Source organism: Drosophila virilis, chromosome 4 (genome assembly GCF_030788295.1).
Source record: "Drosophila virilis strain 15010-1051.87 chromosome 4, Dvir_AGI_RSII-ME, whole genome shotgun sequence".
Taxonomy (NCBI): domain Eukaryota; kingdom Metazoa; phylum Arthropoda; class Insecta; order Diptera; family Drosophilidae; genus Drosophila; species Drosophila virilis.
The window spans coordinates 16,512,095-16,535,510 of record NC_091546.1 but is presented as its reverse complement, the minus strand read 5'-3'; the positions used below and the strand labels follow the sequence as shown (position 1 = coordinate 16,535,510).

At 41.1% G+C, this 23,416-nt stretch overlaps 1 protein-coding gene and 1 long non-coding RNA gene across 4 annotated transcripts in view; both read right to left on the bottom strand.

Moving 5' to 3' along the window:
* Window positions 1-5,684: 5,684 nt before the first annotated feature.
* The window catches only part of LOC26531910 (uncharacterized), a 166,564-nt gene continuing 148,832 nt past the window's right edge, over window positions 5,685-23,416 (bottom strand). For 2 of the 3 annotated variants that reach the window (XR_011416555.1, XR_001450149.3), the window contains exon 6: window positions 5,685-5,814. This is a non-coding gene — a long non-coding RNA (uncharacterized lncRNA). The remainder of the gene's footprint in view (window positions 5,815-23,416) is intronic. The other variant, XR_011416556.1, reaches the window with a different exon arrangement.
* Window positions 12,439-18,697, bottom strand: kek1 (kekkon 1). The gene has a single exon (XM_002051629.4). It carries the CDS (start codon window positions 17,568-17,570, stop codon window positions 14,832-14,834), a length of 2,739 nt encoding a protein of 912 aa, XP_002051665.1. The 5' UTR covers window positions 17,571-18,697; the 3' UTR covers window positions 12,439-14,831.

Below are 23,416 nucleotides of genomic sequence, written 5' to 3'. Positions count from 1 at the left end.
TGTGGGTGCAATGATGAACATGTATGTATGCATGTGTATGGCTATGAATGGGCAATAAATAATGCGAAGTGCGATTCGCCCACAGGCACATACACACACACAAACACACACACACACAGATACACACAGAGCTATGTAGCAGCAGCAAATCATAAAAAATGCCACCGACCTCGTCATTTGCTGCCTGTTGCCATGCCAGAAGGAGCTGGCGTCGTCGATCTACTGCCAGCTGGTCAGCGGCTTTATTTTGGTGTATATAATTAATTGTTGTTGCCTACCTGACATTTCTTCTTGTTGTTGTTATTGCTGTGTTGTTGTGGTTCTGCTTGCGACCACTTGGGCGAACTTTTAAAGCAGAAGCAGGCCAATAATGAAATTCGCTTTAATTTTCAAGTTGGCTCGACATGAAAGCAAAAGTTTTCTGTTCTAAATAGTTGAAGCGGCTTGTTGAGACGCTCCACTTGCATTGATGAAGGCTTATTTCAAGAGTAGGTGTGTCTGCGTGTGGGCGGTATTTTCCTTTCTTGCTGCTTGGGCGGGCTATATAATGCCTTAAAGCCGCCAATTAAAAGTTTTCCAAACTGGCGCTGGCGAAACTGATTCAAACGCTGCCTAGAAACAGAACGAGCGTGCGCCTGATTACGGCTGATAAATCTTTAATTTTCACAAAATACAAGCACAACAAGTACAACAACAACAAGTCGACGCAATCCAATTTGCCATTGACCCTCGCCTTTGATTTTGACATGTACATGAGTATAATGGCCATCCAGCCCCTGTCCCCCGACGCTGCCCGTACGCACACACACCACACACTGGGCTCTGCTGTACGGGGTGGCTTTTTTTGGGGGACAGAGCTGGGCCGGAGCAGAATCGCGTGCTGCGGCTGTTATTGAATTTTTAAGATTTATCGATTTTGTGTGCACATGGCAGAAGCCGAGAGTTACCTGGCAGTACTTTGAACTCGGCAACAGCAAAAGCGACAGCAGCTGCCATACTTACAACATACGAGCCCTGGCGAGTATATGGCCCAATGTTATAGTCAATGTAAAACACACACCATAAAAAACGACAACGACTGCGGGTCCCATAAATTAAAGGCCTTAATAATGATGAATGTTGGGAAGGGAGGTGTGCGGATTGAGAGCGAGTGTGGCCCTGATATGTGGCCAATATGAAGCAGCAGCATATCACACAAGCAAAGTGCTTTAAAGGTTAGAGCTGTAAGACAACCAACACGCCTTATGATCTATGCCATGGCAGGTTAATCAATGATGTTCTCGCACATATGCTTTTATGCTGGATTGAAAGCCATGCAAACTATGCGAAACATTCACTGTTATAAATTATCTCGGGGCTTATAATTCTGCTCCTTTATGACAACTCTATGCAGTCGTACTAGGCGTATACGCAATTAAATTTTACCTTCTTGGCATCAACAACGCTTATAACTAATGCCATATACATATGCATGCCTGCTTTAAACAGAAACTATATATATACCAATATTATACTATCAATAATTCCCTTTAAAGTGTGCTGAAAGCAAAGTAGAGAACTTTGTTAGTTTGCCGATGATTGATATTTTGGTGGAGCCCTGTGTGCATATTCAATAAGCTTATCAAAATTAACTTAGTTATGTACTTTACAACTTTTGTTGTGTGTTTTGTTTAATTTACATTGACTAAGCATATTACCGTGTGTGCCTTGTCAGATTGGATCGGGTATGCCCAATGTCATTTCTGTTACCTTCTTAAAGGTTTAGATTGAAACACAAGCTTTAATAAAAGATATTTATATAAGTGTATAGCATGAGCTTCCTAGTATAGTATTTATGTTGATCGATTACGTAAATGCTATAAAAAAAAATATTCTGCGAATAGACATATCTAAAAAAAAGGGGCATTTTTGACTCGTAGATAAATATTTATATCCTACATACAAATTTAGAATAAGTATTTTTAAATGACAAGCGACAGTCGCAGTCCGCAAAATTACCCTTAATATTTTATTTTATTTTTGTATCAAAATCTTGAAACCTTTCAGTAGAAATTTACCAACGACGTTTTAATTAAAAAGAACAGAACATTGCCTTTTTATTTTATATTATTTATTTGTTTCCTTTAAAGCGTCACTCATAGTTATTGTTAATTTTATGTTTATGGACATGATTATTAATTTTTCTAAAAAATGTACATACATAAGTTTAACTTATAATAGTTATTAATTGTGTTTTATGCAGATATAACTTATACCTCATTCGGTAATGGCTCTGGAAATGCTGGAAACATACGCATTTAAGGACCCGTCGATGTCAGCAGAATCAGTTGGAATTTCGAAGTCTTTAATCTGATAATATACAAATTATTGTAAATAAAATAAAATAAAATAAAGGAAAAAAAATGAATAAGACAAAGCTTAAAATATTCATTTCTCAGGCAGAAGATTTGGATGGCAATCGATGGCCATATCTCGACCAAATAAAGCGCAATAAAGGGCAGATTGGCAGGGTTAACTCGCGGACGTCCATAGAATAGAACGGCATCAAAGTTTTCAGATATCCGAAAAAAGTGATTTTAGCAAAAAACGTGATATGCCAGTCGATAGCAGAGATTCCAAAATCGGACAAGTATTATGGCAAAAAAACGAAAAAACTTCAAAATAATGACATATTTCCGATTTTTTTAAATGGCCGTATCTTGGCTAAATAAAGTCCGATCTTGGAAAGATTGGTCGCGTTCGACTCGTGGTTAAGTCCAGTTTTAACTAGAATCATACCGACAAAAACTGTATTTTTGATCATATTGGGTCAATGTTGCTGCAATGAACTTATTGTGAATGGCTATTCTTATAGGTGGTCTAAAAGTATGCAGTAGAAGACCTGCTCTCATGGATGAAGCGAATTAATTGGGAAGCTAAAAAGTATGCAATGCTTCCAAAACGACATAACCCCGCGAGGAGATATGACGTTCCAAAACGACATAACTCCGCGCGGAGATATGACGTTCCAAGACGACATAACCCCGCGAGGAGATATGACGTTCCAAAACGACATAACTCCGCGCGGAGATATGACGTTCCAAAACGACATAACTCCGCGCGGAGATATGACGTTCCAAAACGACATAACTCCGCGCGGAGATATGACGTTAAAAAACGACATAGCCCCGCGAGGAGATATGACGTTCCAAAACGACATAACTCCGCGCGGAGATATGACGTTCCAAAACTACATTTTTGATCATTTTGGGTCATCTCTTAGAATGCGGATTTTTGGATGGCAATCGATAGTCGGCATACGTACGAGTAGAAAGAGGTATATCACTCCGAAATCGGACTAAATTTAGCCGAGATATTTCCATTTTAATATTTAATCAATATTGCTGCAATGAACTTATTGTGAATGGCTATTTTTATGGGCGGCCCAAAAGTATGCATTAGAAGACCTGCTCTAATAGGATCAAGCGAATTAAATGGATAGGTAAAAAGTATGCAATGCTTTCTCTTACTTCAATATCCACAACCACACGAACTTTGTTGAAAAACTTTAAATGGCCATATCTCGGCCAAATAAAGCCCGATAGAGGGCAGATTGGGAGGGGATACTCGAGGAGGTCCAAAGAATAGAATGCCATCAACATTTTTCGATTTCCGAAACATGTCATTTTTCGAAAAAAACGTGATGGTTACACTGTATTTTTGATAATTTTGGGACGTCTCTTAGAATGCGGATTTTTGGATGGCAATCGATAGTCGGCATGCGTACGAGTAGAAAGAGGTATATCACTCCGAAATTGGACTAAATTTTGCCGAGATATTTCCATTTTAATATTTAATCAATGTTGCTGCAATGAACTTATTGTGAATGGCTATTTTTATGGGCGGCCCAAAAGTATGCATTAGAAGACCTGCTCTAATAGGATCAAGCGAATTAAATGGGTAGGTAAAAAGTATGCAATGCTTTCTCTTACTTCAATATACACAACCACACGAACTTTGTTGAAAAACTTTAAAAACGCGGACATAACTCCGCGCGGAGATATGACGTTCCAAAACGACATAACCCCGCGAGGAGATATGACGTTCCAAAACGACATAGCTCCGCGCGGAGATATGACGTTCCAAAACGACATAACTCCGCGAGGAGATATGACGTTCCAAAACGACATAACTCCGCGCGGAGATATGACGTTTCAAAACGACATAACCCCGCGAGGAGATATGACGTTCCAAAACGACATAACTCCGCGCGGAGATATGACGTTCCAAAACGACATAACTCCGCGCGGAGATATGACGTTCCAAAACGACATAACTCCGCGCGGAGATATGACGTTCCAAAACTACATTTATGATCATTTTGGGTCATCTCTTAGAATGCGGATTTTTGGATGGCATTCGATAGTCGGCATACGTACGAGTAGAAAGAGGTATATCACTCCGAAATTGGACTGAATTTAGCCGAGATATTTCCATTTTAATATTTAATCAATATTGCTGCAATGAACTTATTGTGAATGGCTATTTTTATGGGCGGCCCAAAAGCATGCATTAGAAAACTTGCTCTAATAGGATCAAGCGAATTAAATGGGTAGGTAAAAAGTATGCAATGCTTTCTCTTACTTCAATATCCACAACCACACGAACTTTGTTGAAAAACTTTAAATGGCCATATCTCGGCCAAATAAAGCCCGATAGAGGGCAGATTGGGAGGGGATACTCGAGGAGGTCCAAAGAATAGAATGCCATCAACATTTTTCGATTTCCGAAACATGTCATTTTTCGAAAATAACGTGATGGTTACACTGTATTTTTGATAATTTTGGGACGTCTCTTAGAATGCGGATTTTTGGATGGCATTCGATAGTCGGCATACGTACGAGTAGAAAGAGGTATATCACTCCGAAATCGGACTGAATTTAGCCGAGATATTTCCATTTTAATATTTAATCAATATTGCTGCAATGAACTTATTGTGAATGGCTATTTTTATGGGCGGCCCAAAAGTATGCATTAGAAGACCTGCTCTAATAGGATCAAGCGAATTAAATGAGCAGCTAAAAAGTATGCAATGCTTTCTTTTACTTCTATGTCCACACCACACGAATTTTGTTGAAAAACTTTAAATGACCATATCTCGGCCAAATAAAGCCCGATAGAGGGCAGATTGGGAGGGGATACTCGAGGAGGTCCAAAGAATAGAATGCCATCAACATTTTTCGATTTCCGAAACATGTCATTTTTCGAAAAAAACGTGATGGTTACACTGTATTTTTGATAATTTTGGGACGTCTCTTAGAATGCGGATTTTTGGATGGCATTCGATAGTCGGCATACGTACGAGTAGAAAGAGGTATATCACTCCGAAATCGGACTGAATTTAGCCGAGATATTTCCATTTTAATATTTAATCAATATTGCTGCAATGAACTTATTGTGAATGGCTATTTTTATGGGCGGCCCAAAAGTATGCATTAGAAGACCTGCTCTAATAGGATCAAGCGAATTAAATGAGCAGCTAAAAAGTATGCAATGCTTTCTTTTACTTCTATGTCCACACCACACGAATTTTGTTGAAAAACTTTAAATGACCATATCTAGCCCAAATAAAGCCCGATAGGGTGGGATGGTTAACCCGCGAAGGTTAATGGAACAGAATGGCTTAAAAGTCAGAAAAAGTCATATTTAGCAAAAACGTTGTGTTTTAGATTATTTATTGTTTTATATTTCTTAAAAATATACAGAGTAGAAGATGATTTCCTCTCCTGGAAGTTTATGCCATAATGAATACACGCGTTCTCCGAATTTTGTAATCTGAAAAGAAAACAATATATAAGCGTTAACACTTCTGTTTTAATAAGTTTTAAAAGAATGTGGAAAGCTTTAAAAATGCTTTGCTTCGATTTTATAAATAAATATTACACTTTATATATTGAGGATATGTATGTAGACTGGGTTGTATTGCTAGTTCAGAGGTAATGAAAATCTCTTTAGTAGATGTTAACTGCTTTTTGATTGAGAAACATATACTCTCATTTTGGCCGGATCTTACCTATCTGCTGCCCCAACCAGGCTCATTAATATCAATTAAAGCACAAAATATGTGCATGCAATACAACAGGACTATCTGCCAAACTCTCTCCCTCTCGTTCTCTCTGTCCACACGTGTCCATTAACACACACAAACATACAATTTGTTCATATGTATGTCAACAAATATACAAACGAACTGTCGCACATTTGTCTACAATTTTTCTGTGAAATATGAAGATAATTATTGACAATATTGCCAGAGAGCAATTGCGGCAGAGATTGTGTCGCATGCGATGGAGGTGCGGCTCGGCACGGAGGCGCACGCACCGGTGTTGATGAGGTGTGACAGATGATGAACGTAAGTGAAAGTTGTACGGGCCGCAGCGCATTGCACAAATGAATTATTAACCCCTTAATGCCCCAGCAGTTGGCCCGGGAGAGGGCAAGTGTGAGCGATGGAAGTGGAAGTGTGGAAATACAAGTGGCGGGCTTTTTGACAAATTGACTAAATAGTTTAGGCTGGCGTTGAAATTAATAACAATCGATACGTCATAAATTTATGCACGTGGCTCAAATCAGACACGCACCAACATGACTACCTGTTGGGTTGATGGGGCAGTGGAGAGGGATTAGGAAAGAGGCTATAGATAGCGAGAACGCGCAGTTGTTATTATTTAATAGCTTTGACAAGGCGGGCGTTGAGCTTAATAAATAAATAAGCGATAATAAAAAGGCAGGTTTTCTGGCAAAGTATATACTCTGTACCAGGAAACTTTGTGTTTTTGATAGCTTAGAAACTTATCGATATTATGGAGATTTGGAAAGATATCGAAAATAGAGCTACATTTGCTCCGCGAAACACGAAAATATATATTTCTCCAGCGTCTATATAGACAAGAAGTCGAGTGGTCGGCGAGTCAACATACATTGGTAACCAACCATTATGTCATGTTTTACTCATTTTCAATGGGTAACCAGGGGTAACAAATCGCAACGTATCGTATCAAATCGCATCGACTCGAATTGCGACGCCGGGCGACAGAGGCACGCGTCTAATTATCCATATTGGAAAAACATGCCAACTGCGTAGATATCTATTGCGTATATCTTTATTATGTTACTGGGGTTCGGGTTGCGCTATCCAAATGACTGCAAATTGTTTTTATAATTTTGTGTATCTTTATCTTGGCTTATCTGTCAAGGCTTTTCCCCATTGAACGATGTCTTTTTGTGCTGGTTTCCAATTTGATTTGCATGGAAATGTAATCGTTGTGGGGGCGTGCCGGGCTGATGGGCTAAAGAGAACAACAACAACAACAGCAACAGTAGCAGCAGCAGCAACAACGCATTGTCAATGTATTTTGTATTGAATTTTTAATGAGCCAAGCTCACATTGGAGTGGCTGGTATCTTCAAGTGCCTTGCGCCCTCCATCTCGCCGTTTGCTGGGCGCACGGTGCGTATACTTGTTTGTTCGCCGTATTTAAATGCTGCTGTAGCATACTTTTCAGCGCCAGTCAAACACCGCTAGCCCCACATTAAGAGCAAAACAGCAGCCCGCGTGACGCTATCGCGTTCTTATATTAAATTGAATTAATTTATGCGCATGAATTGTATATATCTTTTACTTTTTAGCAATATTGTTCTGCAAAATCAATACATTGGAATTAAATGTATTTGAAGGCAAAGAAGTTATTGTGCAGAAACCTTGTTTACTTAAAGACTTAAACGGGTGTGTTGAAGAATATTTTTGGTTCTTTAAAAAATAAATTTATATATATATTGAATTCTCCGAAAATATATTTGCAAGTCGCGACTTCAACTTGTCTAGAAAACGAGCAATTGAAAGCTTAAAGAAACTGAAAAGCCATATAATATAAAAGCTAGCTACTAACTGCTGCAATTATTGGCAAAATCAATAAATTTGAAAACAAAAATATTTGAATAGCCTAATTGGATGAATATTTTATTGCATATTATGAAAAATACGACCACACTTTCAAAAGAATATTCATCATCCTTGAAAATATTGAGTAAAATTAACTATTCGATTATATTTATTGGAGGTATGCACAAATTTCCGTGTTACATAGCGAAATATACAAATCTGATAGCTTTTTAACAATACCGATTCATATAGAACAGTTTAAAGGCGGCATTTTCATTTATTTCGCTATATGACTGTGATTTCAAAGTATGCTCACGATTCAATTGATGCAGGTTTATTTGTAGCATACATTTAGGGGCTTTTTAAATTTAGCTGCCTTTGAAGTCATTTGTTGTCTGCTTCTGTTGCTGTTGTTGTTGTTGTTCATATGAAATGAAAATAAAACAAATGCCTATAAAAAGCAACAGATACAGTTTTACAGATACTGATTTGCATAATGTGCCCACACACACACACACACACACACACACACACACACCGAGAGACACAATAACAAATGCAAACAGAATAGGGCAGAGCCACGCAATAGACAATATAATTTACATTAAATTGCTGATCAATATAAATGTATCTATCTGTGGCATTAGTTTAATTTGTATCTCTAAATGTTTGTGTGCGTGTAAGAGAGTGGGGCTGGGGGCTCTAAATCGTTTTACCTCTTGCAAATTGTGACTGCGCCCCAGGACTGCCTTTGCATGTATGTATGTATATAATGCGTTTACACACGCACACACACATACACAATCCTAAATAGAGATGTATAGATACGCAGCTAGATTTTGGCTGACCACGGTCGAAAAATATTTTTGCATAATTTCTCGCACTGATTTGCTGGGTTTTTGGTTTTTACGCTTTGTGCACCATAAATTATGCTGAAAAATTGAAAATTTTGCTGGGCAACGTCGGGCAGCTTACAAAGTAATTTGGTATATGGATTTTGTGGGCTTCTCCTAACCCAAATATTCTTCTACTTTTTGTTGTTTTTGTTGCCATTTGGCATCCCCAGAGCTGGCAACAAAATTATCATTTGGCCGTTGATTTTATGCATATGTGTTTTGTATTTTGCATACGCATTTGCCTGCTGATTAATGTTTGATGTGCTATAATTACAAAGGTACACACACACACACACACACACACATAGACACATACGAACAGACTGTGTTATAGGAGTAGGCAGCTAGGCTGCCGCTGCCCTATGCTTGTTGCATGCAACAGGGGGCGGCTTATGTTTATGCAATTTCAATTTGCCATGCAGTATAAGCGATTTGTTTTAATTACTTACGCACATGGCATTTAATTATTTTTATTGATTAAATAAAACAATTAAGTTTATGTAAATTAATGCGGACGAGCACTGAGACATTTGGCATTGGCATTGGCGTGCGCTCAACGCGACAAGTGCTGCGGGGGCTGGGCAAGGGGAGAGGGCGGGGCCAGCTGCCGGAGTGCCAGTCAAGTTAATGGAATCGCTGAGCAGCGTGCAGCGCAGGAAGTAAGCAGTTCCTGTGTCTAGTAAAATAATTTAAGGGCAAGCATAGAAAATTAATGAGGCCATTAAATGCTGAAGACGCTAAAGGGACAACACACGCACACACATATACCAGCATGTGGGTATGTGTGTGTTTATATATGCGAAAACTCTTTGTCGAGCCTCTATTTATGAGCGCGCTCCATGTGCGTGTATGCGGGCTGTTATGCATGTGTGCGTGAGTGTGTATGTGTGTGTGTGTGTGTGTGTGTGTGTGTGTGTGTATGTACTATTATAATGTATGAGAAAACTTGAGAAATAATGCACGAGTGCTTCCATTTGTGGGGATATAAGTTCCCTGAATGCCTTCGCGACGGGCCGACATCAAGCGTCAATACTTTTAAAGCATATATAATATTATTTTAAAGGCATATTATCTCCTATGAATATGTGAATCTACAAAATATTATTCGTGCAAGACTCAAGTCTTGATCATACAGTGATCTGATGCGGATATATATACTTAATGGAATCAGATAAGTTAGGCATTTAGTGACAAAACTATAGTATCCACACGGCTAAAAAAAAACACTGATAAATAACACATAGTAGACAAAAATGCCTTGATAATAATAATTTAATAAATACATGACAAGCTGTAAAACACACTCCCAAATAGAGAATTGGCCAGTCTGCTTGACTCAGCGCCTCCTTAAGAATTTTTGCTCGTTTGGTTCTTATTTAACTTGCGGTCGTTTTGACCGGCTGGCAAAAGGCTTTAACAATATTTCCAGCTGCTTGCACCTGGAATCAGCTGTCTCTTTGTTGCTGCTGTTTGCTTCCATCAGCGCTTCGGTCTGTCCGTGTTGTCCTGCTATTGAATGATGTTGGGCCCAAAAATAAACTGCCGTTTTCAACAATATTTACTGTCTGTTAGCTTAGGCATATGAGAGTTGCAAGTGTGTGTGTTTTTGTATGTGTGTGCTCTCTCATCTCCTCGGCCGTCGCCAACTTGCTTTTCGCTTCTTTTTATAAATTCCTCGGGGCTAGGCATTGCCCAAGTCGTTAAACAGGCCGCAATGCATGAACATAAAAGTGCGAGGAGCACCTGGCGGCGTTGTCTTCATTAGATGCGCAGAGATCAGAGGCGAGTTGTTAAAGCAGGTGGTGTAGATTGTGGGCAAGCGGCAGGGAGGCGTGGCACGTTTTGCATTTTGGTTATTTACACAGGCGGAACAACGGCACGTATACGTAATAAAGTTGAACAAATAAAATTCACTTTCCTTCAGTACAAAAGTTCTAATTTTTTTTTCGTTGCCTGGCGTTGTTCTTGTTGCTGTTGTTGCTTTGTTTTGTTTGGCTTTTGTTGGGCTTCAGTTGCAACCTAAATTTCATTTGAGGCACAAAACTTGTTTAGTTGGCAAACTTTGCGCGTCGTCAATAAGGCGAGGGATATGGCTGGAGAAATTGCCGACTGCGGGGCACGATCTGCGGCAACGAGCCAGACAGTTAGACCTATGCACGCCATGATATAATCTCGTACTGGGGCCCGTCGTCGTATTTATTACGCGCTTTCCACACAACATGCACCTGCCCCACCCACCCACACACACAGACACAAATACACGCATGTCAAACATGTGTAGCTGCAAATTGTGAGCCAAACTGGAGCGTAATGCGAGGTGAGCAGAGCGCGGCTACCAAGCGCTTCGAGAGGGTATCAAAACGCTGAAGTGAACCAGGCAAACCCAATGAAGAAGCAAATTAACACTAATAGTTGTATCTATATACATATAACATTGTTAGAGCTTGTTTTATAAGTGGAGGGAGCACTGTGATAACACATATTACTAAAGATACGAGCTTTACTTGTATTAAATTTGCGCAAATATGAGAATTTTTTCATTATGAGCTATGTAAAATTGAAGCATGAATAAAATAAAAGGTTTGTAAAAAAGGACTCAACTCCATACTATAAGATATATAATATAAGATATAACATATATGCTATATACTATAATAAACATTTTTAGAAAGTTTGGCTGATAAGTAAAATAAAGGTTTGGGGATTAATTAATTTGTCTCATAATACTTTATGGGTACTCATATATACTCAAAAATGTAATTCTTAAAAAAGTAAACAGTATTAAAATAATTAAAAAATTTAATTATATACTTACATTTATATACATTATTTAATAGAAACAATGAACAGCTAGAATTAGAGTTTGACAAAGAAAAATATGGCAAATTTTTTGGTAAATATTTTTGGACAAGTGTACAAATCGATTTCAATTGAAATATATGTGTGCATAAGTCAAAAATGTTGAATTTGATTAAACATAAATTAATTTAATTTATTTAAATATGCGATAGACAGCCAAGAATATTAAGGAATAACTTTTGGAGATCATGCGCAAAAAACTGTTTACCTAATTCAATTTTTAAGAAGCTAAGTATATTATGAAAAGTAAAAAATGGTATTTTTAACTTAAGGGCTTTAATTTCAGGCTAAAAAATTAATTTTGTATAGAGTCAGCTAACTAAGTGAAACTGAAAGCGCGTACAAACTTCGGTCTGTTTGAGATTTAGCACTTCGCTCTTGATTACGCATATCGATTTATATACTTAGCTAGCGAATATGTCAGTGTGTATATGTGTGTGTGTGTGGTTGAGTCTAAATTTGAGGGTGTGTGAAAGGGTAGGTTAAATGCATAATTGGCGATTAGACGATTGGCCCTAATATGCCAAACGCTGCAACGGTTAACAACAAAAGCGCAGCAGCAGCTTTTGGGCTTTGGCTTTGGGCTTTGGGGCAACATCATTCGAATTCGATTGTCTCTGGCTGTGGCAGAGTCTTTGCTGCTAATGCTGCCGTTGTTGTTCTTGTTGTTGTTGTTTTTGTTGTTGCTGATGCCGCGAGTTAATTGGGTCACGCCCCGCGTACCTACCTTTCAGGCTGTAAAAGTAATGACAACGCCATGTGCTTTCATTTATATGTATATATATATATATATGTAGATATATATACGTTCATATATATATATTTCCTTTGCTTTGTTCTTCATTCAGTTGCTATCGTGCATTCAATGCCTGCCTTTGTTATGCGAACTCTGCGCCCTGTCTGTCATACATGTTAAGTACAATACATCTATATACTATATTTATATTTATGTGTATTTTTAGGTTATATTATACAATACAATAAGTATTACTTAAATACTAAGGTTATTTTCTTGTTTCAATGTATTTCTCATGCGGGCTACTTTTCCATTCATGTAACATTTAGCTTATGCCCCACACATTTACTAGATGCAAAGAAAAAAGTCTTTGGTTTACCTTAAAAATATTATTTTCTGTTTCCATTCGGGCAATTTTTTTCTTTCTTTTTTTTTTTTGAATGTTTTTAGGCTTAACATTTATGGATATATTTTAAATTGTCCTTCGTGTATGTGAGTGTGTCTGTCTGTTTGTGTGTGTGTGTGTGTGTGTGTGTGTGTACTTGGAGCACTGTGTCTTGGGCATTTACATATGTTTTATTTACGTATGAATTGATGAATATGCTGAATTTAATTTTATTTTCTTTATACATTTCTGTTTAGTTTTGAACTAACGACTGCAAATACGTTCGAGTTACCTAAGTTTAATGCCAAAGCGCAGTCGGACTCACAGTTTATTTTCCATTTATTTACTTTTTCAATATATTTTGCATAGATGAGTTTGATTTTAGCTAACATTATTTTCTTTTTAATTGGAGGGGGCTGGGGAAATATACATTCATAGTGCTTGAGGCAGCGACAAATCAACAATCTATTTCTATTAATATGCAAAATTAAAACTGGGTCAAGCTCCTGCTGCGGATTTCACTTAACCCTATTGCCTGGCATTTAAATTCGATTACTGTCAAAGTGTCAATTTAAAGTAAACGTTTAACGAAAATCTCAGTAGAGAATTTATAAATAAACATTAATGGTTTGTCAGGGCCAATTATCTGCGATGTATTCGGGCAGCTTAGCGAGCATATTAAAAATAAACTATATGAATAAAGTAAAATTAAAAAATATCTTTATGCTAGCCAGCTGTCAGGGCTGAATGTTAGTTGTCACGGCTGTCAAATCTGGCTGTCAAATGTGCATGTTAGCTGAGTTAACGCTGCCTTGGCTTTTCCTTTCTCGTATCTATATAGTATATGCGTGCTGATCATTTTTTTTCTTTCGATTGTTATTGTTGTCTCTTGTTTTTATAGCTATAGCCTGGCCACGCCCACAAATAATGCGAATTTTCACATGTTTTTGAAATTTGTCTATATATACAAAGGTCACACAATAAGTTTTGTTTTTTTTTTTTCTTTTAATTTACCTATTACACATATTTAGTCATAAAGTGGGCCTTGTTTCTGCTTATAATTTTCTGTTGCTATAGTTTGCTGAGTTTTAACTGACAGTTAAGGATTTGTTAAGCCGAATAAGAGTTTTTTTTTTGTTTTTCATTTATAATACTTTACTGCCTACAACATACGTTTTGCTTTTAAGGGCGTGTGTGTGTGTGTGTGTTGGGGGAGGAGGGGATTCGGGTATTCTTTTTGGCTTTTGAAACAACATTGAAACTCTCACACACGCACACACCAAGTCAGAGTTACAGTTACAGTTAGAGTTACAGTTAGCGTTACAGTTAGAGTTACAGTTACAGTTAGAGTTACAGTTACAGTTACAAATTTAAGTACATTTACATGGGCATAGCTGACTTTTCAGTACTCTGTCTGTGTGTGAGTGTGTTCCTTTTTCCTGCCTTTAAATATATTGCATTTAGCTTTTTAGTATTTTCTTGCGATACTTATTATTTATAATGCGGGGACTTGCGAGAATTGAGATGTTGCTATTTACAGTTTCTTAGGGTTCTCTAGTTAGTTGTAGGTGAATACATATATATATTATATGTATATAGTATATACTTAGTTGGTTTTTCGTTTAGTTTAACTTTATACTAGGAGTATACAATTATATTTTGCTTCGATATTCTTTTTCTTGTTCATTTACTTTTGTCCTTATGTTTTTTTTTTATGCCTTGCTTTTGCTCTTGCAGTTTTCCTTTTAGTTCGTTTATTATCTTCATTCGAAATATCTTTTATCAGACACTATCACAAACAGTTTGCTTGCACAAATTCACGCCACACAAAATCGCCCGATTCTCGCTAGTCGATGAGCCCATATGTATTAAATATGCGTTGGTTATAGTGAGTGTTTACAGTGTAAATTGGGTTTTAAGTTTAGTCAGTTCTGCTGGGTATTGTGTGTCTGTGTGTGTGTGTGTGTGTGTGTGTGTGTGTGTGTGTTGGTGTATGTGTGTGTGTGTGTGGGTGCTCGTATGGGTTGAGGGGCGCTTAGACATCGGTGCCGCAGCCCTCTTGATACCCCTCGTCCGGTGAGTTGCGGCTGCTGCTGATGAGCGCCCGCTTCAGCGCAGTGACGGGCGGCAGCACGGGCACGCCTCCTTTCTGCCAGACCCGTATCGTCTTGGCGTTTACGGGCTGACCGTTGGGCAGTATTGAGCAGGAACTGGAGCTGGCCGGAGCCGGAGCGGGCGTGGGCGATGAGCTGGCCGAAGCCGTGCTGCTGCTGCCGCCGCCTCCATCGTGGAGGCGTGGCAGGGTGCGACTGCTGAAGTGTGGACTGCCGCTGTGCGTGGAACTGGAGCCATGATGTTGCTGCAGCTGGTGCTGATTGAGCTGCTGCTGCAGTTGATGCAACGGATGCATTTGTAGCTGATGATTGTGCTGATGCTCGGCGCCGGGCACCAGCGGCAGCCCATAGTCAGTGGGATAGCCGGAGGAGCCGCCTGATAGATTCGTCGTGGCCGTCGAGGTTGCCGAGGCGGCAGCAGCAGCAGCAGCAGCAGCAGCTGCTGCGCCACTCTGCTGCAAGTGGGAGCGTGGGAAGGTCTTGCTGAAGTAGTCGCTGGCCGCGTTGCGCTCGTGCAGATCGTAAAGCTGGCTGGAGTCGATGATGGGCGTCTTGTCCGTGTAGCGCTTCATAAACAGATCATCCGCGGAGCTGGCTGCTGTGTGCTCCCACAGGCCGGATGGATACAGCGAATCGCAGCCGTTGGCGCGACTGTACTCGCCACTGCCGCCGGTCAGCTCCTGGCCGAGCATGACGGGCAGCTTGAGATCGCAGAACTCATCGCTGCCAAAGCGTTTGGTATCGTTGATCAGGTCCGGATTGTTGCCATGGCCTGTGGAGCCGCTGGGCGAGATAAAGCACGGAGCCGTCGAGAGCACGCTGCCCACATTGTCGTAGCCCTGCGTCGAGTAGGGCAGATCGGTGAGACGCGGTGGTTTCTGCACAGGATTCGTATTGCGCTGCTCATGCGGCGAGCCGCTGGCACGCCTGCCACCCGCACCCACCGCACCTGCATGTAGCACGCCCGTGTCCGTGCCCATGCCCATGCCCATGCCGCAACTGCTCTTACGCTCCAGGGTGCCGCCGGCAACGGCCAAGCCGCCATCGATGCAATTGGCCACAGCTCCATTGGCGATGACGACGCCTCCGATGCTGCCATTGCCGGTGGCCGGTTGCGTTTTGTTGGTTATCGAGTTCTGGTGATTCACCGAGGTGATGACCTCCATATGATTGGGCGTCTTGCTGTCCACATACGGCTGCCGCTTGACGCGCAGCAGCAGGCACATGATGGCCGCCAACGCGAACACGATGAGCGCCACCAGGGCGGCACTCAGGCCAACAATCTGGCCGCTGCCCAGCGAGGCCATGCCCGCGGCACGCATGCTCACGTGCAGCGTGAAGTTGGCCTCGGCGCTGCCCGCACGATTCTCGGCTACGCAATAGAATTCACTGGAGTCCGTCTCCTGGGCATTGGTCAGCACCAGACGCGAACGCTTCTCGAAACCGCCCTCCAGCTGCTCGAACATGTGAACACGCTGATAGGCGCTGAATGCGCTATTATTTGCCAGCTGGCGTCCGTTCCAGTACCAGTGGATGCTGGCCGCGGGCACGGCGCGTGCACGGCACGTGATGGAGGCATTCTCGCCCATGGCCGTTTCCACGTAATGCGATATGGGCAGCATTTCCGGTCGACAGGCGAAGTCGTCCACATGCAGCTCCGCAAAGCTGCGATCGATGAGGCGTTCGGGTCCACCGGCACACACAGGCGCCACCGGGTAGGGTATGTTACGCTGCATCAGCCAGAGCTTGGCATCCCTGAGCCGGCAGTCGCAGAGCCAGGGATTGTCGTGCAGCTCGATACCGTGCAGCCGGCTGAGCGTCTCGATTGTCTTGGGCAGCAGCTCGCTTAGCTTGTTGCCGTTGAGGCGCAACAGGGTGAGGCCCTGCAGGCCGCCGAACGCCTGCGCGGATATCGTCTGTATGTCGCAGTGGGAGAGATCCAGCTTGTGCAGCGAGGGCGTGCTCCCGAAAGCCTGCGCCTCGATCTTGTGTATGTGATTGGAGGCGAGCGTCAGCTCGCGCAGCGATGAGATGTAGCTCAGCGCCAGGCTGGGCACGGTCACCAGCAGATTATGCGAAAGATCCAGCTCAACCAGGTTCGTCAATCCCTTGAAAGTCTCGCGCTCGATCTCGCCAATCTTGCAGTTGCGCAGATAGAGCTTCTGCAGATTCAGTAAATTGGCCCGCACGAACTGCTCGTTGGCCAGCGTCTGCAGCTTGTTGCCAGACATGTCCAGCACCTGGGTGCTGGGATCAATATGCTCCGGTATCTGGATGAGCAGCCGATCGATGCACTCCACCGTCTGCTTGCCCCCCTTCCATTTGCACGCGCACACTGTCTGGCAGCTGCTCTGCTGCTGTGCCGTATGGTCCACTTCGCTGGCTGGATAATATGCCGGTGGGGGCGAGGGCGCCAGATAGCCGTCATCTGTCATGGGCTGGCTATCGGCTATGGAGTATACCTCATTCTGTTGCGAGGCCTTATAGATGTTGCTGCTCAAACCGGAACTTGAACTGGAACTGGAACCGGTGCTGGAGCTGCCTCCATTCGCATAGAGCTGCTGTTTGCCGGAATTGTAGCGAGATGCTAGCAGGGATCGGGGCAGGAGCAGGAGGAGCAGCAGCAGCTGCTCCCATTGCTTGGAATGACTGATATGCATGTTCGCCAAGTCTGTGGGTGTGTACTCTGTGTGTGTGTGTGTGTGTGTGTGTGTGTGTGCGGGCGTGTGTGATATGCTTTAGGCCATGCCAGGCAGGCGTTTCATATGTTTGCTTTGATATGCCCCGTTTGCGGGTGGAATGTGTCCTTATCCTTATTTTTTTATTTTTTTTTAATTATGATAATAGTGCAAACTTCCGTGTGAATACGGCTCGAATGAATTTATTATATATTGGTCAAGCGGAAAATTGATTAATTGCCGAGTTTTTCGCGTTGCTGTTTTCCCTTTCGCTGTTGTCGTTGTCGCAGTTCTTGTTGTTGTTGTTGTAAATATTTTCATGTTTTGGCGTAATTAGCGGCGCCTGGCGCAACGTTATTTATAGAAGCGACGTTCGCTAAGACCAGATGATAATCGTTTTTCCTTGAGCTCCACAAAAAAATAAACTAGAGGCGAAAATTTTTGCCTTTACGCAACTGGCCAGCTACAATTTACTTTTTGTTTTTGCACTTGGGGTTTTTTCTTTCGGTTTTCTTTTCTTTTATTTTTTTTTTTTGTTTTGTTGTATTTTTTTTTTTTTTTTGGTTAGCGATTTTTGCCACGCAAACCTTTAATTTTCATCGCGTTTTCGTTTTCGTTACGTTTCGGCCTCGTGGCCTGCAATCAGAACGGCGATAGAAGAACGACAGGAACGAACCGTGGAACGTGTGGATGGACGAGCCCTGCGTTCAAATCGCACACACACACACTCTCGCGTCGAGTCACGAGACACGAGTCCACGATGCCAACTGACGATTGTGTGCGTGACTGTGTCTGTGTGTGTGTGCGTGCGTGTGGTGTGTGTGTGTGTGTGTGCGTGCGAGGTGCGCGTGATGAGTTTTATTCAGCTATTCATTGATTTTCATATGCAACTGTTTCACTTTGCTGCCCACTCATATTGCACATCATCAACATCGTAATGATCATTGGTAACTTCATTATTGCATTGCACTGAAATCACGATTTGGTTCAGGTTCACACTTGTAACGATTTTCAAGCTGACGAAGCTCACGGCTGACAAACGCGCGACAAACAAGAAACCCAACCGCTCGGCAGCAATCATCGACTTGTACTGAGCGCCGAGCTGATGCGCTGCACTGGCAAAAGCGAAAGCCACAGTCAAAGCCAAAGCCAAAGCGACAGCGGCAGCGACACAAAAACAAAAACAACAATAGCTTGGCTACTCGTTTCGTCGCGGCGTCGTTTTGTGCTCCTCGTTTTCGGGCAGTGCTTCGTGTGTGCGGCAGCTGCTGCTGCTGCTGGCTTGGTTTGGCTTCATTTGCGCTCGTGTCGTCGCTGCTTAGCGCTGAGAAGCGGTTCGGGTGGTTGTTCGCACTCGCTCTCTTTTGTGTTGCTTTTGCTAAAGCGCGCACTTATGTTGCTTTAACCGTTTACAACATATCGCCAGCAACATGTTTGCAAAAGAAGGTTTCGTTTATGAAGGGCAACAAAATGTTGCAAAGAGAATTGCTTGGAAGAATGTTGAGTACTCTCAACATAATAATGGGGCTTGTGTATCTATAAGATAGAATCATATCTTTCAGATATAATAAAATAACACTGGGGTAAAATATGGTCTGATTCATATTTTAGTTTGGGTTAGCAGTCAGTTTCTTAACATGAAGTATTTCTCTTCATTAATTAAGGCGAGCTTTGCATCCTGGTCAAATGCTTTATGTTTACATATAGTCAATAGCAGGCATGTCTGAGGAATATTTCTTAATTTTAACATACTCTAGTAATAATATAAATATATTATTTTAATTATATTATAAAACTAAAATTGTTATCCACGTTTCTCACACACGTGAGAAAAACTGTGTGCCTTTTAAATCTTAAGACAATAAGAGATTGTTATCCAAATAGTTGTGAATTAAAGTGTGAATCTATTAATTTATTCGCTTTCTGCTTGAAAGCCAGACACGCATGCCTTTGGGTAGATGAATAAAAGCATTTCATGATGGTAAATAGAAAAATAATAAATCGAAGTATATATATTCATTAGTTGGCTTTAATTATTTAACAAAGGTCTTTATAAAATGCAATCAAGAGTGTTTTTTCACCGGTTCATTATTGTGCACAGATGTTGGCATATATAACGAACTGAATGATCTGGTGAAATAAGAATGTGGCAAGTAATTGCGAGTCTTGCTTCAGCCGAATACCAGCACCGACCCGGCCCGACCTACTCAGGCATGAAGCACAAAAAAGGCTAAATAAATAAATACAGAAAAAGTTCTTTCGGTGGCCCTCTCTTTGAGTCTAAGACGTAATTCGTCATTTTAAGTGAATGACTCACATCCGTCGCGGCAGAGATTCGAGTACGGCACCAGAGACCAAACGAATGTGGAATGAATCGATGCATTGTGTGCAACGTGTGCAGAATTTCACAATATCATGATATATGTATGGACTGCCAGGCCGGGCACTGTTCAAGATCAGCTTTCAACTGTGCAAAGTACTAAAATGTAGCTGCATGTATATATATATATATAATTATATATATGTGGACAATTCTATCTGGAATACAGATCGCCTTGGCCTGAACACAAAAAAAGAGTTGTTAGATCTGCTGAGCAGCAAAAAAATGAAAATGACAAAAAGTAAAGATACAGATACAAAGACACACAGACACACCGACAGGGCTTTTAATGATGATGACAACAAGACTGCGACTGAGACCCACACACTATGATTGCCCCACGAGACGCAGACCAAGACCTGGACTGAGATTGAGACTGCGGCTGAGACAGAGGCTGAGACTGGGTAGCTCTATGTGAGCGCTAAACTAATTATCTGCAGGCGGCGTATAAGTTACTTCACCTGCGGGCCACTTCGGGGCAGGTAGTTGTACGTGTAGTTGTCGTTAAGGTTGTTTTCATGCCCTACTTAAAGGAATTATTGTTTTGTCATCAAATATGTTACACATGGAAAAATACAACTGCGATCTTATAAATATCTATTAATGCTTGATCAGTTTAAACAACAGACTTAATAAAGGCCTTGTCTGTCTATCAAGATGAAATGAATCGGTCGGATCCGATCATTGTATTATATAGCTGCCTTATGAACAACTCTTTTGTTTCTCAAGATATCTCCACCAAACTTGAACTAAAAATATACATGGCTTAAATACATACATGAGCTACATCTTATCAACCTCAGATCACTATATCATATAGCTCTATAGGTAGAATCAATTAAAAAATTATCAGCAAAACTGTATCAAATTTGATTTATGTAGCTTTTATGGGCATGAAACATGTTTGCAAGGGTATTTAATGTGCGGATTTTCATTCTTTCAAGCTGCAAAAGCAGCAACAGCTGCGTTATGTGCGGGGCTCGGTATCTCATGATGTTGCTCAGACAGGAAACGCGCTGTGTAGCTGCCACAGTCTGTACCCCCCTTCAGCCCCGTCCCCGTCTTCATTCCCTTCCCGTTTGCTGTTTGTATTGCATATGAATGAAATTGCAGCCAGAGACGCGTCTTCCAGCTGCAACAGAGATTCAGATGCAGCCTGAGAAGTTTTCACACAGCGAACGTGTTTGCTCAAAAAACTTAACCAGCTACGCGTTGTTTTTGTTTGCTCAACTCGCTTTTCGATTGCTCCTGCCACATATATATATATATATATATATATATATATATATATATATATGCATGCCTGCTATAGATACATTTTTGTGTCTAGTTTTAAGCCATCTAGAAGCATTACCATTTGCCAGCCGCACAACAGCATTGGGTTTGATTAAGGTCAGTTATGATGATTGTCGAAAAGTGAAATCTTCTCTTGCGTGTTGCTCTTCACAGTTACAGTGGGTGTTTTTCTTTTTCTTTTTCTATTGCTTCTAATTTTTTTATGCGGATCTCGAGGCAGCCGAGCATAAAGCCGCGCTCTGCCTCAGGCACGTATTTAGATGAATTGCGTTTTTTTTTATTTTCCTAAATTAACCTATTCGAAATGTGTGTGTTGAAATGTTGAAAAGCCTAAAAATTCTTTAGGTATGTATATATAGAAATAGATAAAAAGGCTGATAAGATATATATGATTGTATTACTTTGCACAAATTATTTGCTCTTGATTTGTACTTTAAGTTAATATTCGAACATATCAGAACAACTAGACTGACATTGTTTACCAAGTTTATTGAAGAAAATGATTTATTTTACGAGATACAGTTTTGCATTTGAAAGTCGTAAATAAGCCCTGGAAAATTTATAAAGATTGGGTACCTAAGTTATTTCAGAGTACATATTGACACTAGCTAAGAAGAAGCTCAGCTCGTGGCATGTTTGGTGGCGAGTGTTTTTATATTTCACCTTTCTTTCTATTGTGTCTTAAATTTGTAATTGGATGCAAAGTATCTTTTACATTGACTTAAGCTCAACAGCTTAACGCCTAATCAGCATTTCGGAATCGCTTAAACGTCATGTAAGTTATGACAACTGCAAAATAATAAATTCGCTTGGCTTGGCGAAAGCAGAACTCAACATGCTGGCAAATCGTTCCGCAGCGGAAGTTGGGTGAGAAATCGCTGTGAGTGCTTTATGATCGCTTGCTTTTTTTCTTTTTCTATTTTTTGCTGCGCTCAGTCACAGGCCGCTTCTCTGGCGCTGTTGGCCTCCCACTCGCACCAGTGGGATTAGCGGTCGCAGCGGCACACACATGTGGCATGAATGAGATTGGAATCGGCTGCCGCGGCTGCCACTTGTACAATTTGTTGACTTTCACATTTAGCTGTACTTAAATATTTCTTTGTACGCAACAATTAGCCGCAGTTAATTGGCCAAAGTGCTTTTGCGCCACGCTTTCTGCACTCGAGCACAACTTGCCACTAATCTACGAGATTTGAGCAACTTCCGCGCCGCCGAGGAAGCAACTGTAAATTTTACAGAGCTACATCTTGTAATTAAAATATAAATAAAAAATATAAATAAAAGTAGCAAGCAAATCGGAGACTTTGCCTGCAAATGCTTCAAACAAATATTTGCCAACATAATTTCTAGATAGGCAAAATCACCTGGCGCCACTCGGGGACGGGGACGCTGGGGAGCAATTTGGCAGCTGGATGGATGCTCCTGCTGGAGGTGCTGCTTCTTCTGCTTTTGACCTTTGTGCTTGTAATGCTGCGCCTAATTGCCATTAATTTATTTAACTTCAAGCTGTGCGCCGGCAAGCCGACCAAGTCCGGCCCGGCGACCACGCACAGTGTCAAGGGTTCACTTTGGAGCCGCCGCTGCGTGTCCTTTGGGTCGGTCATTGGGACGTGGCTGGCCGGTCGGTCGCCTCTCTCCATCTCCACCTATACAAATATATATATATACATATATATATATATATATATATATATCTCACTCTCCTGGTTACTGACTTTAACGACTGTCTGCCCCAAACAGACAGCAACCAGCATCTAGTCCGTGTTGCACCCTTGCTCTGGCCATTACAACTCGTGTCCCAGAAAGCAATTAATGTAAACAAAACTGACCGCTAATGTCTATTTGGAATGTATACAATTGAATACAAATTGGAGTATAAATATATTAATACTTAGAATTGGGACCTGACATAATAAGGGTACGTATTGAGAACTCGAAGCACACAATATCTGTATCTGTATCTGTATCTGTATCTGTATCTGTATCTGTATCTGTATCTGTATCTGTATCTGTATCTGTATCTGTATCTGTATCTGTATCTGTATCTGTACTGTATCTGTATCTGTATCTGTATCTGTATCTGTATCTGTATCTGTATCTGTATCTGTATCTGTATCTGTATCTGTATCTGTATCTGTATCTGTATCTGTAT